The sequence below is a fragment of the Rosa rugosa genome, chromosome 3 (genome assembly GCF_958449725.1).
Source record: "Rosa rugosa chromosome 3, drRosRugo1.1, whole genome shotgun sequence".
Lineage (NCBI taxonomy): Eukaryota > Viridiplantae > Streptophyta > Magnoliopsida > Rosales > Rosaceae > Rosa > Rosa rugosa.
The window spans coordinates 46,497,263-46,511,776 of NC_084822.1; the positions used below are offsets into that span (position 1 = coordinate 46,497,263).

General features: G+C 36.0%; 2 protein-coding genes across 2 annotated transcripts in view; both read right to left on the reverse strand.

Moving 5' to 3' along the window:
- The window catches only part of LOC133737825 (potassium transporter 5-like), a 4,003-nt gene extending 2,078 nt beyond the window's left edge, over positions 1-1,925 (reverse strand). Inside the window, exons 1-3 of the mRNA XM_062165311.1 lie at positions 1,638-1,925; positions 1,196-1,421; positions 5-64 (exon numbers count right to left, since the gene is read on the reverse strand). Coding sequence (XP_062021295.1) covers positions 5-64; positions 1,196-1,421; positions 1,638-1,841 — 490 coding nt within the window. The 5' untranslated portion in view covers positions 1,842-1,925. The remainder of the gene's footprint in view (positions 1-4; positions 65-1,195; positions 1,422-1,637) is intronic.
- A 6,176-nt stretch (positions 1,926-8,101) lies between these two features.
- Positions 8,102-11,989, reverse strand: LOC133739061 (wee1-like protein kinase). The gene is made up of 10 exons (XM_062166773.1): positions 11,689-11,989; positions 11,553-11,613; positions 11,355-11,424; positions 10,960-11,220; positions 10,715-10,782; positions 10,486-10,595; positions 10,359-10,399; positions 10,116-10,264; positions 8,884-9,237; positions 8,102-8,402 (listed from the first exon to the last, which is right to left on the reverse strand). The coding sequence occupies exons 1-10, from the start codon at positions 11,895-11,897 to the stop codon at positions 8,307-8,309; spliced, it is 1,419 nt and encodes a 472-aa protein (XP_062022757.1). The 5' UTR covers positions 11,898-11,989; the 3' UTR covers positions 8,102-8,306.
- Positions 11,990-14,514: the final 2,525 nt, after the last annotated feature.

Below are 14,514 nucleotides of genomic sequence, written 5' to 3' on the forward strand. Positions count from 1 at the left end.
TGACTCGGAGTCAAACCAACCTTGGCATATCGACACAACAGAGAGTAAAGTGCGAACGTCCCTCCTACCAAATTAGAAATAAGGTCGTAAAATAATTTTTTTTTATAAAATAGTTAAGAAATTAGTCGATATCTACAATGATAATGAATCTATTTTGAATAAATATTGCATCATGCATGATGCATGACTTGCAAATTAGTCAGATAAGTTTCTCCCTGGTTTGTGCCTCATTGTTGTTGGTTCCCAGTAAGGTGTCTTCTTAATTCTTTGTCTTTACCTTTAGACTTTTGCATTGAATATCTGATACATCAATGTGGACTTTTGGACATGCATGGAAGATAAGCAATAGTCTGACAATATTAATGGAATATATATCTAAATCATCGTATGAAAATGTTATTATATATAGTACCAAGGCGAGCTTTATGAATATAATTCCGGCTGGTAGTGGCACTGGATTTGGATTTCTATTCAAACACGCATCAATACAAAATGCACGCCAACATATATAGGTTGAAATTCGGACCTTTGCATGCATACAAAACTTTGGCCAATTTTATCTGTTAGATAGGAAGGTTTTTGGCCAAACTTTGTCGAAAAAAAGAAAAGAAAAAAAAACTTATTCTCTTCAATTAATAGAAGTTTCTAAAAATTGTCCTGATTAACCTTAACTGAAACTTGTATTATATCTCTCTTTTAATTATCATTAAACAACTATCATTTTTTTTTTTTGAAAGAATTAAACAACTATCATTAACAGAGAGTAAAACTTAGATTTTTTTTTTTTTTTGAGAAATAGTAAAACTTTTTTTTTGATCGGGTACTTAGCAGTTAGTAACTCACACACCCATGCAGTGGTATCCCAGCGCCAGGACACCTGCACCGACATTGCGGCGAAAGCCAGGCAAAACCAGATTAATCCACTGCACCGCAGACGCACGAACCCAAAGGATCCCTCAAATTTGCTGGCCACGGGATGGAGCGGGGATTCGAACGCTAGACCTGAGGGTTCCAAACTAGGCCGTTCGACCAACACACCACACCACGTGGTTAGAAACAGTAAAACTTAGATTCTTCTACTAAGAGAAATTTGAAATAATACATAAATAACAATTGTGTTAGTAGTTGGCTAGCACAAAAACGGAAAAGGATTAATTAATAAAAATGGATCCAAGTTGTGAGAGATCAATCTTACCGTCGCCATTATCGTTGGCTCGGAGGACGATGAAGACGTACTTAATCAAGGGGATTAAGGTGATGGTGTATATGATCAAAGAAAGAACACCCAAGATGTCATCTATGTCCTTGATGCCATTGGTGAAGGTACTCGCATACACATATAGAGGTGATGTACCAATGTCTCCATAGACTATTCCAAGGCTCTGAAATGCTAGGTGCAGTATCACCGACCAACTTGCACCCTATAAACAAATGAAAACAATTTCAATAAAAAAATTACAACTTGAAACAGTATAGAAAGTTCTGGTAGTTTGTCTTAATTCAAGAACAGTCTAGCTAATATAGTAATATACATATCAAATGTAACCAGCTGGTCGTATTTGTTTGTTTCTAATTAAGCACACAGAAAAATTTACAAATTTACTTATAGATATGATCATGATAATTAAAGACCGGACCTGGGAGCTATGGCCATGGTGACCGTTGACACTGCGTGACTCGATATCCAAGGAGTCGAATCTACGTAACTTTTGCCATGAAAGTTTCTTGCCTTTGAGTTGTTGATGATCCGGATGATGAGGAAGTACTACTACTTCTTCTTGGCGGTCATGGCTTTTAGGATCCTGATCTGTACCGTTTTCTAATATTGCATCTTCAGGCATCTCTATCTGAGAGAGAGAGAGAGAGAGAGGGAGGAAATCTGAGGGTGTTGTGAGAATCAAAAGTATGGGGGAGAAGTATTTCCTAGAACTGAGGATGAGGATGTTGATATTTATAAGCAAACGAGGAAGAGTCCACGTATTCGTTTTCTATACAGTCATACACACGCATGATCGAAATTTCTTTCAAGAAATTAAGAAAAAAAAAATTACCTTAACCTAGTTAGCGTACCACGAAATTGTAGGGTTAGGAACCAGGACAACACATATGCGACCTCAAACGAGTGAAAACTAAGAACACCAAACATGATGTCCGAAGCCATTGATGTTGATGTATCCACCATTTAGATCTTGTTGATCTAATTTCAGTTATCACCCAACACTATAATAATTTAGTTTAGTACTAGTTTCTTAATCCACGCAAAAGCACCTAATCAAAATATATTTAGTTATTTTGAATTAAAGTTAACAAAACTACTTGTTGCCGCCTAGTGGCAGGTAAAACTAAGTGTCACCGGATTTATATTCTGGTGGCAACATAGTGGGAAAACTGTGCTATTGGTAATGATGCTTATTCGTAATAGAGTTATCTTTCCGGTATGTCACTATAATTGTAAAGCGAATAGAGTAGCCATTAGAGCATTCTTCGCTAGTTGATGCTTATTAGAATATATTGTTTACCTAGAGAAATTATTATCGGCTCACCGCTTAATATAAAAGTACAGAGAGTGTTTACTATTGTTGACTGACGTGCTTAATTGGTGTTAATCGTATACATAACTAAACTAGGTTAGTGCAAATACAAGTCACACTGTCACAGAAGTTAATTTCCAACTGATCGAAGAAAAATGTTCACGTGCAATATTTTAGTCGTCGTCATAGTCGCCGTCATCGTCACATGCAGAATGTGTATTGTTTATGTAAAGCCTTTACCAGATCGATTCTATCACAGGAAGGCTCCAACTGTTTGACTCTAGGGCAAACTAAATATACTATTAGTTTATGCATGCTAGCTCTTTCTATATATTAATAGGCCAATCAGCTGGCAATTCGTGCCAACTTTTGATAATTGTTTTCTGCCAGTTTCTAACAACCCGATCTGAATATGCTGATCGATTAGCCCTTCTACGATCCTATATAAGCCGTTGATTAATAATCTTGACCACGAACAGAAATCAAGGTCAAATTTGCAACGTTATGGGACTAATTGGTTGTGTGTGATAAGTGTGAAGCAAAGTTCAAGGTTTGAGCTTCATGTACAACTTTATAAAGTTTTTGACCATTCTAATCTCATGATCGGCATGGTTCGATGTCATTCTCGAGTTTCCTTGGTAAGTTTTGAATATTAAGCATATCAAGTTGTTAGATCGATATGTTCAAGCATACTTTTTGAGAATGCAATACACTAGCCGACAAATTTGCCCATTTTGCTTAATTTGATTATCATCACCATTTATGTGAGGTTTAAATAGGGGACTGAAATTCACACTTCTCATTTTATAATCCACACTCCATGTCTTTTTTTTTAGTATATTAAGTTTTGTCATTTTATAGTTTGAATAATAAAAATGTGAGACAAGCTAATGTACTGGTGGGTATGAGATATCCTCATTTACAACTATTTGAACAAAAATTTACAAGTATTTGAACCAAAATTACAATATTGAGAACAAAAGTTACCATATTCATTTACACTATTTACATATAGTTAAACAAAAATTACAACATTGACAACGAATTTGTTCAAAAGCTTGTAAAAATGTCGTAAGAGGTGTAATTACCATTATTAGAACTAAGATTACAACATTGACAACTAACTTGTTCAAAAACTTGTAAAATGTCGTAAGAGGTGTAATTATCATTATTAGAACTAAGATTACACAAAGTAAGACTCAAATTACAATTTTGTCAACAAAATTTGTTCTCACTTTTGTAAATGTGGGTATGAGATACCCACCAGTACACTAGAATTTCCCATAAAAATGTGATGCTAAGATATTAAAAAAAAAACATTGAGTGTGAATTGTAAAATAGAGAGTGTGAATTTCACTCCCTTTTAAATATGTTATTTATTTCGACAACCTTTTTTTAAAGATCTCAATCTAAAGGATTTGCTTTGTAATATAATATTCAATTATTAATGGTTGAGTACATTTTTCTGGGTAACTTTGACTTGGTTGTTTTTTTTTGTTTTTGTTAATAGAAGTTGATTGCATTAGAGTAACTCTAACAGCTTCCCCATATTTTGATTTTTCTCTATTTTAGGGAAAAATGAGCATCTTTTGCTTCAACAGATTTCCTAAAACTATCCCTATTTTAGAGATAAAGAGGAAAGAGAAAACCAAATTTCCTAAATTTACAACGATCTCTAAAATTTAAAATTTAAGGAAGAATTATAGATTGTTGTAAAATAGGGAATCTGTTGGACTTGGAGAAGAAAAAAATGCTAAAGCTTTGATTTTTGATTCCCTATGATACAGAAATAAGAGGGAAACTGTTGGAGTTGCTCTTAGTAATCACGATTTTGACTTGGTTGTTATAATATTAACATTATATATATTACTATAATCTATCTAAATCGTGAGCTCGAGCGCAGGGGTGGATTTTTTAAAACCGAAAGCTGATATTTCGCACCGAACCGAACCGAATTGAAAAAATTAACCGACACTAAATCGAACGGACACTTGTGGTGCAGTTTTCGGCTAGTGTTTATAATAAACCAATAAAAATTGAACTGATACATTTATATTTGTAAAGTCTTATAAAAAATACTTTCTATTGTAGCCTTTCAAATACTAAATGATTGTTACTCTAACTATACTATAATTCATACATGTGTTTAATTTCATATTACTACTTTTAATTTATTTGAGTTGTGACACAACTTTAATTGTAGTTAATTTCATTTGCTTATCATTTTTATATTTATTTTATGTTTAATTTTAAAATAACCTATAATATATTCAATTTTAGTTTTGTTGGCTTTTGACGTATACTATTCGGTTGCCAATAAAATTATGGATATTGTTTCGGTTAATATAAAAAAATTGAACCTATAGAACCGAGTCCACCCACAGCTCGGCCCCACAGCAGGGTTTTAATTAAGAGCATCCCACATTCAACGTAATAATTTGTAGAGGTTCTGCAAGTATTTTTTTTTTTTTTTTTTCCGGCCTTCTGTACGTAATATATAGTTCAATACTATTACATTATTAGTAGAAGTTGATTAAAAATTGAATCTTCTCGTTTCCTAAGCCCAGCCTTGGGGCAAGAACAACCTATATTGTTTTTTTTTTTTTTAAGAATATCATGTCGATATATTAATACTCAGGCCAGAAATGACAATTACATATCCTCCCTCTACCATCTCTGGGTAGATAAAGAGTTTGTGGTAAACCACAGCGATACATAGATTAGATCCGATCATTTGACGGTACCCATGCTCACTTATTTAAGCAAGCCTATACACTATGAAATAACATAGTAAATAAGCAAGCCTAAGGAAAAAACTCATAGTTGTCCTAAAACAATAGGAAATTAATTAGAAAGCAAGAAACTAACTAAATAGAATAGCCCAAAAGGCAGCCCAAAGAGAAGCCACAACCGAAGCCCAGCAGGTGGATCAGCACCCAGCCCAAATCTTCCCCTCCTCCACGTTCTTGCAGCACGTACAGCAGGCCTCCCTGCCGTCGGTCTAGGCCGCCGCCACGCCCACGTCGCCTGCACCAATGCCGCCACGATCATCAACGCCACGACCGCGCCGCCTGCACCACACCGCCACGACCATCAACGCCACGACCACGCTGCCACGACCAACAACCGCCCAAGCTCCACCTCTGTACATCCCACCGCCGCGCATCGAAGGCTCCAAATCAGAGCCCGCTGCCTCAACAAACCTGCCGGAGCGACAGCAACTTCTCAGACCACCGGAGCCATAGCCTCAAGACATTCCCGTCCGGCCGCACTCTCCACTCAGCGACGAAGCCAGAGGCTTGCCACAGATGGGAGCCGCCGGACGAGCAACGAGATGGAAAACTGGAAAAAACCGAGTTTTGGTTTGGTTAGGGTTTCTCAACTCTGTAACATATAACAGTTACTCTTGCAAGAACAACCTATATAATATATATATATATATATATATATATATATATATATATATATATATATATATTTTATATATAAATATACAGTCCTTCTTGGCCAAGGACATCCTTACCTAAGCTTAGGTACAGATTTTCAGTTTTTGGCCACTTTTCGATCACATATTCACATCTTAACCGTTCAGTTTTTAGGTCCTAATGTATAGATCATCTCTGCAAAATTTCAGCCAAATTGATGATCGTTAAGGCATTCAAAACTGCAATTTACAACAATGGACACGAACGGTTCCGGTTTGACAGATTAGGTTCGTTCGTGTAAATTGCAGTTTTGAATGCCTTAACGATAATGAATTTGGCTGAAAATTTGCAGAAGTGATCTATACATTAGGACCTAAAAACTGAACGGTTAAGATGTGAATATGTGATCAAAAAGTGGCCAAAAACTAGAAGTCCGTTCCATAAGACCTAAGAAAAATCCTATAAATATATAAATATATATAATCAGTATCAGTTCGATGTTAGCGTAACTAATTACTAATAATCAGTAAATTCTTAATTTTTTCAGAACTAATTAGCATGTACTCTAATTTCTAAGCTATGTTAATCAGACTGATTAATATAAAACTATAAATCATGTTATCACAACAGACAACAGCAATGTCACTAATCTACTTCTCAGTCTCTGCCAGTCCAATTAGTACTGCTTAATTTATTTAATTTTTGACTAATCTAGTTGCCTCTGTTGCATGTCGGTCAGAATCCACAAGAGCCAAATGCAAGATACACTACGTAAAACATGAACATATTATTTCAAAGAACTTTTTATAAGAATTCAGTATTGACGTCAATACTGAATTCTTATAAAAAGTTCAATTATGTAACAATCATCGAACCTTTTTAGCAAGCAGAACATAGCAATCAACACGCTTTAATTGAATAATATAAGATTTCCATGATCTGTATTAGATACAGATCTTCCAACTTCTAGTAATAGCAAATATATACAATATTTACGCGTAAAATCGGTGTGTTGACTTGTTGGCTCAATCAATAACCAAAAAGAAGTAATAATCTAATAGCAATCGTCATTATCGTATACCTTGTGTTTCAGAAGCACATATTTTGACCATGCGAGAATATTCCAGCTCAAGAACAAAAGAGCCACGTGTATTTCTGTTTGGCATCGAAAATCTGTAGTCAAATGCTACAAAGTATTCTGGACAATTTTTCACACCTGAGTTCAGCAAATAATGTAAATCTGGATTATGCGATTAGACTTTTCTCCTCTAGACGGCTCTGATATATTGTTAACCGTGCTGCTGATGCACGAGATCCATATGAGAGTTGTCCAGTTGACTAGCCAATCACTTGTTGCCTTAGTTACATAAACTTTTGGTTTTATTGATTTTTTTTAACGTAATATCAAACTCTACATTGCCGAAAGTCCTAGTTTAGAAGGTGTAAGATGGGTTGCATGTGCACGTAAATTTTTTACTCACCTCTTCCTACAAATTGAGGCAGAATTATAATTTGAAACTTGAGGGTCGAAATATAAAACATGTACATGAGACTATAGAAAATAATAATGTTAAATAGAACGCACTTTATGAACTATAAATTTCTTAATTATAAAACAACTGAAGAAGCTAGAGAATTAATTTATTGCAAAATATTCTAAACTTAAGCAACATTTTTATATTTCTTATTATAAATTGGGTAATTAATACACATTAAGTACTATTAATTTTGAATTATTTTCTTTATTTTTGCATTGCTTGTTGTTGCTGGCATTGGGTAGGGGAGGGGTCCAGTGATTGAATTAAGCCAAGTTCTATACGTAGTCGTCCAGATCCCTTCATGTGATTATGGTAGTTCCACCCTTGTAGACAACATAGAGTTAATAAGAAGGTTAACTTAATATACATTAGTTCATTTCTTTTCATGTGTTTTAGAATCTAGTGATTGTTTAGCATAGTATCACAACCTCAGTTTGTAGATGTCGATTATGACTTCAAGACCTACAAGTCTACAACCTTGGTTTCGTTATAAGGTGCACAACAATGAACAATCTGTTCAGATGTATACAAAGAGAACCAAATCTGTAGAGAAGGCACCCAACAAAGGCTTTAGACTTTTCCATTACCAGTAAAATACTCGAGTCCATGACCAAGGAATCCTCAGGATTCATAAAAAATGCACCGCATTAGGAGGAAAATTAGGTGCATATTAATACATGAGGGAGAATTATAGATACAAAATTGGCCATTCACATACTTTTGCCTATTTTACTGGGCTGGCAGACACAAAAGGATGACATATATACTATAATACAATACCCCAATCTCTTCAATTCGCAATCGTGGTTGTTCTAGGCCCATGCATTTTTTAGCACCCTGTGGAACATTAGATTTTCAACCAACTCTTTAGCTGATGGTCTGCAGACTGGATTTGGATCCAACATGGCCTGATAGATTCAAACAATATGATGCAATCAGCAACTCCATCACATGTCCTTTTTATTTGACCAAACCAACTTAAGAACAGCAGGATACTAAGTGCATCTTTCCTTTGAAACAGATTTCTTATGAAATAAGCTTACTGGATCCAACATTACTACTTATGAAACACATATTCAGAGTTTCTTAGCAATTCTTTCTATCTTATATCTACTTGCAATTTCAGAAAACCATACTACATGAAAGATATTACTGTGAATCTATGATAAGGGGTGGTTTTGATCAACAAACAACATTTTCATCTCCCATTAGAAGATTTGGAGCAAAAGTTATAAGGAAAGAGAAGCTGAAAACTTTTGTTTATGCATTTCCCCATTTCACATATACTGAAGAACACGTTCATTCATAAGCAGAAGAACTACATAAGTGACTACTTCACAGTTATAAAGCAAAGCCAACAACTAAAGGAAAAGAAAACATATAGAATACCTTGAGCAAGTTCTGAAGTTGCAAGGAGTGACCAGGAAGCAGTGGCAATTTTCCTTTCTTAAGATTTAAGGTTTGAGGTCCTTCTTCCGGTAACGGTGAACCTCTAATAAGCTCATACATAGCAACTCCCAATGAGAAGATATCAGCCTTGGCAAGATCGTCATGTTTCTCATTCAGGATCTCTGAAGGCATATAGCGAGCATCACCCTCTTCAATTGGTAGGCTTTTATCAAGTAGAGTTGCACATCCAAAGTCACCAAGCTTATAAATACCATTCTTCACATATATATTATCTGGCTTTACATCTAAGTGAGCTATTCCTCTCTCATGCATAAACTGCAATGCCTTTGCAATCTGTATATATTTTTATATCAGAAACTTGTATATGTCAACAGAAGCAGAAACCTTGAAAGACTAAAAAAGTATACATATATGTCAATGACTCTATTACTGTATATGTGCATGCATGCCTGAGTTCTGTGATGTGTATACATTACATTAATCTTTGTTAATCGTGGAACTGTGCAGTGCAGAATGCACTACTGATCATTTCATATCTCTAAGTTTTTAAAATTATATCTGTCATATCATCATGGTCAGGCTTATCAGGCCTATTTATGTTAGGGTTTCTAATGTTAGCGTTAATATTGGTATCTTAAGATAGGGTCTAGAATTAACTTAGGATTCTATAAATTGTAATTTTTAACATTATTATCATACTTGAATAAATGAATTAACATTATTGTTGTTTAGACTCTCCCCTTGGATAATTTTTCCTGCCACCCTAGTCTGTCTTTTGCTACTCGTCTTTCAACCCTAACTTCCTCTTCTCTTCTCAATCCCTCTAAACTCTACATTTTAGCCAATTGGTCCAACATCACTGTAACATTCATTTATGATACTGTCTACACAATCAAACAACCAAAGCTTAAAGATCATCACCAAAGCTTAACATGTACAACATCATATACATGGCAGGGGTAGAACATATGTTCAGGTGATGAGGAACCGAATGGGGAGTTAGGCATATGAATTTTTGGATATCAATACAAACCTAGGAATCCTGTCTACTTCTTTGAAGTGTGAAGATCTATGACTTCTCCCGTGTAGTAAAAATGAATCCTTCTATGTAATATCTAGGAGTAGATTTGGTGCCAGTTTATGTTTACAGTATATTGCATGGGTTACTATGAAGTTTCAACTGAGAAACTTGTCAACAAAATCGCACAAACCTGATACAAGGATACTAAAATCTCTCCCTCTGTGAAACGTCTGGAAAAACTGTTTACACATAAGCTGTGATCACATAGCTCCATCTGAATGTAGAGCTTCTCGTTTTCAAACCAAGAAGTGTAGTACCCAACAATATTTGCATGGGATCCTGAAAAAAGGCAGAGAGTTTAAAGAAGCAAAAGATATTGATATATTATAAGATAGATGAAAGCACAAATACAAAAAAGTAAAGAACAGCATACCTAGAGCTGCTAAGCATTGAACTTCCATTAAAGCTTTTCTCCTGTAAAGAATACAAATACCTTATGCATCATAAAAGGAAAATAGCTTAAATAAGTGAAAGATATACCCAAACCATGAGTAAGCAACCTTTCTGTGTCCTGATGCAACTGCCTAATGCTTTGTTTCACAGCATACAAGCAACCATCAATTCGGTTCAAGACTTTAAATACATGACTGAAGTTCCCCCTCCCAATTTGCTGGAAAAGAACAGAAAATTAAAAAATGCTTAACCAAGCAGAGAGAAAACTAACTAATTTAGATTCAATTCAAAAACAATGGTTCTCGATTCCTGAACTTTGTGGGATTCAATAGCTACCTCAATCTCATGAAAATCAGCACGATAACGTGAAAGGCCATTTCCATCCTTCATTGCAGGTAAGAAAGCTGGACATTGCATCATTACATGATTAGAATATAGAGATTGAAAATCAGGTATCTTTAGCAGCAAAAGGACAATCCTTCAGTTCCATTAGCACAATGGAAATGAAATCAAGGGTTTCTAATAGTGTCTTCATACTATTATAGTGAACAACACCTCTTTAAAAACTGACAGAAGAGTACCTGCACATTTTGATCTTTGATTGCCAAAAGGATCAATCTCCATTTGTGAAGCATCCTTTAAATAAGGATTCTTAAAGCATGGAGGAGGCATAACCCGACAGCGCAAAGCAACTGCAGATTGGGATACATAATTTGTTGTCTTCCGCACTTCACTTACAGTTGTGTTCTCTATCTCAATATCATCTATTCCAATTGCATCTTTCCCCACCTCCTGATTCCCAAACAAAGTGGGGCTAAGAACAGGATCCGATGAGATAACATCTGCGTAAACCATTGATGTTCAGTCACTAAACCCAATTGCTAATATCACACATCACCCAATTGCTTTTCATCAAACCATACAAAATTTAGTCTCCAAAAAACAATAAATAGTGAAATTTACAATTTAGTCTTACAATGCCCCTGTCGACGCCTCTTGGATTTAACCGCAGTTTTCTCCGGAGATTTGGGGCAAGGGATGTTTTCCTGTTCAATCGAGGTAAAAATATTCAAAAAAAAATTAAATCAATAACTTCAAAAACCACCCCTTCAAAAAAAAAATTCAAAACCAACAGCTTGAATTTACAGCTAGTGAAAAACCCAATCCATGATACCTTACTGCAATCAAACCCGTTAAACGTATTCTGATTTTCCGGGGTGATATAATCTGGAGTGCTGCATTAATCAGAACAAAAAAAAAATTAAGATAAATAATTTATAAAATTAAGATTAATGATGAGGAAGATTTACCAGAAGAAGTCCTGGCTGAGAATGCCATCCTTGTCATCCAAATTGGGATCGAGGTCAGCACCGAGAGACGAGGAAGAAGGAAGACTGGGGTCGGAGGCGACGGAGTCCAGAAGGCTCTGGAATCGAGCAGGGTCGGAATTGGGGAACGGTGATTGGTGGTGGCTTTCACTTAGGTGAAGCCTTTCTAGTGGTCCCTTCATGGCGCTCATCTTCTTCTTCCTTCTAGCTCCGGTAGGGTTTTGACCCAAACTCCAGTCTCTGTGTTCTTCTTCACCGCTTTGGCGTCTCTTGGGTTTTTTAAATATTAAAGAAACGAAAATATAAGAAAATAAATTAAAATTGTGGGATTTATGGGGTAAATTTCAGTAGTGTGGAATGTAATTAAAATCGCGCGGGATATTTCTAAAGTTGGAGTGGTTCGGTGAAGCAGGATGTACTGTTAACCTATTGGATCTACTGATCTTGACCGTTGATTTGGAGGTCAGAGGTGAATTGATGACTTTTTGAAATAGGTAAGTGGCTTGATGTGAAGAAATAGGTTAATATGTGGTGAGTCGCGTAGCAGAGTGATATGGGCCCTTGCCCGCTCTGGAGGGAAGCAAGAGCATTTCAAAATTAGTGCGCGGTACCCGAGGATGGAGATCATTATTTTATTTGGTGTTGGATCCAGCCAGCGCTCCAGCAGAGATGGGTTAGTGCATAGTGGGCTGCAAGAGTGGCATATCCAGACACACCTGCTGGGCCGAATCATGCTTTTTGCTTTTTAAGAATCGTGATATCTTTTTTCGAGAGACGTTTAGATATATTAAAGATGATGATCACTTGTAGAGAAAGACTTACGTGGGGCACCCGCACCGCCATGTGGTGCTGCAAACCAATCGCTGCCCAGCAGGGGGTTTTTTGGGTATTGTATATTTAGGGAGCAGGAGCAATTTCGAAAAAGAGGAAAAAAATTCTTTCTTCTAATTTGGTGGCCCTAAAGCCACGTGGTGGGGAAACCCCACTTAAGAATTTCTCTCACTTGTAAGCACTAAGCACGCAACTTTTGGGATGACGGGGAAACGCTATTTCATTCAAATTCTTTAATGCAATTTATACCGGTATTTGTTTGTATGTTCGGGAGGGCCGACTAAATGTGAGCATTACAGTACAGCACCCAAGATCTTGAAAAATTAGAAGAAAAAAAAGGAACAACTGAACAATGAGCTACAAGAACTGTTTTTCCAATCGTTGAAACATGTCTATAAAAACTCAAAAGCTCAATTACTTATGGCTTCCGCACACACGCATATACACCACTCTCTTTTTTCTTCCTCCCCCTTTGCACTGTTATTCTTATCTACGTGCATATAGTAATGGTTATTTCAAATAACCAATATGACACAACTCAACCACTTGTTTGATCAAGGGTTGATGTAACTTTTTAGTTGAAAGTGAGGATAACTGCTTACACAACATATAAAGCGAAAACAATATAAAATCATCCATAAATGCTAATTTTAAGATCAGATGCATTGCCATAATCAGAGATCAAATGTGTCCTTACTATTTCCAACTTTTTAAAACTTAACCCTAATGGTTTTGTAAACGTTGATTATAGAGCAGCGGTAGTTTTCATGATTTGTGACATCAAGGATCTCCAATTCGGCTATTCCGGCCTTTGCTAAAATTCTTAGATATCGCAATGCCTTATTGGCTGAAGCTTTAGTCTTGAGAGCTAAGTCGGGTGCCCAAATCAATTTCATTCATTTTTTTTTTTAAGTAATGGGACAGAAGGAAAGAAAAAAGAAAAGTTTTTAAATGTTGATTGGGGGGCAATAGACGTTTTGAATTGATGCAATATTCTAATTTTTCTTTAATCAATGTTTTATCTGTCTAATTTTAGGAAGATTAGTTCCCATTCCGCCGACTGAAAGTTCTATTGGGGGGCAATAGAGGTTTATTGCCTCTCTATTGGGGGGCACTAGACGTCTATTGGGAGCAATAGACCTCTATTACCCCTCTATTGGGGACAATAGACGTCTATTGAGAGCAATAAACCTTTCCGGCAACCTCTTTAGGGACATCCGGCGAGGTTTTCAGAAAAATCTGGTGGGCCGCGGCCGGTGACAGGATTCTAGCGAAAGTTAGCCGGATTTCGGAGACCAGTGACCGGATTCTGGCGACTGGTGACGGGGCTCCGGTGAAGTCTCTTATGGTTTCTCTCTCTTCCATTTTCTCTCTCTCTAAGTAATAATTGGGTGAGAGTAAAATAGTCTCAAAAATAAATAAATAAAATAAAATAAAAATTTAATGGGGTAGATCTTCCTTAGAGTGTTTTGGGTAAGGGAGAATTAAAAAAACTTAATGGGGTAAAGTGGAAAAAAAAATTCTTAGAAATAGGGCTGTAAGTAGGCTCGATACAGCTCGTGTTCGACTCGTATTCGGCTCGATTTTAGCTCGTTCGGCTCGTGCTCGTAAGATAAATGAGCCGAGCTTGAGCTCAATATTAAGCTCGACAAAAAAACGAGCCGAGCTTGAGCAATGATATATTCGGCTCGTCTAGCTCGTGAGTAGCTCGTATTTTCCATGAGTAGCTCGAGCTTGTTAAAACTCGGCTCGTTTGTTAAAGCTCGACTAATGAATATTTATACTATAAAAATATAATTTTTCTAATCTCAATTCTTCAATTCTTTTTATTATATTCCTTTTCAATTGGAAGAGAATATGAAAATTTAAATAAAATTTATTATAATAAATAACAATACTTGTGCAACAATTAAATCAAACCCTAGCAACCACTATAAAAAGAAAAGAATTGAGATCTTATTTAATTACTTTAAGTGC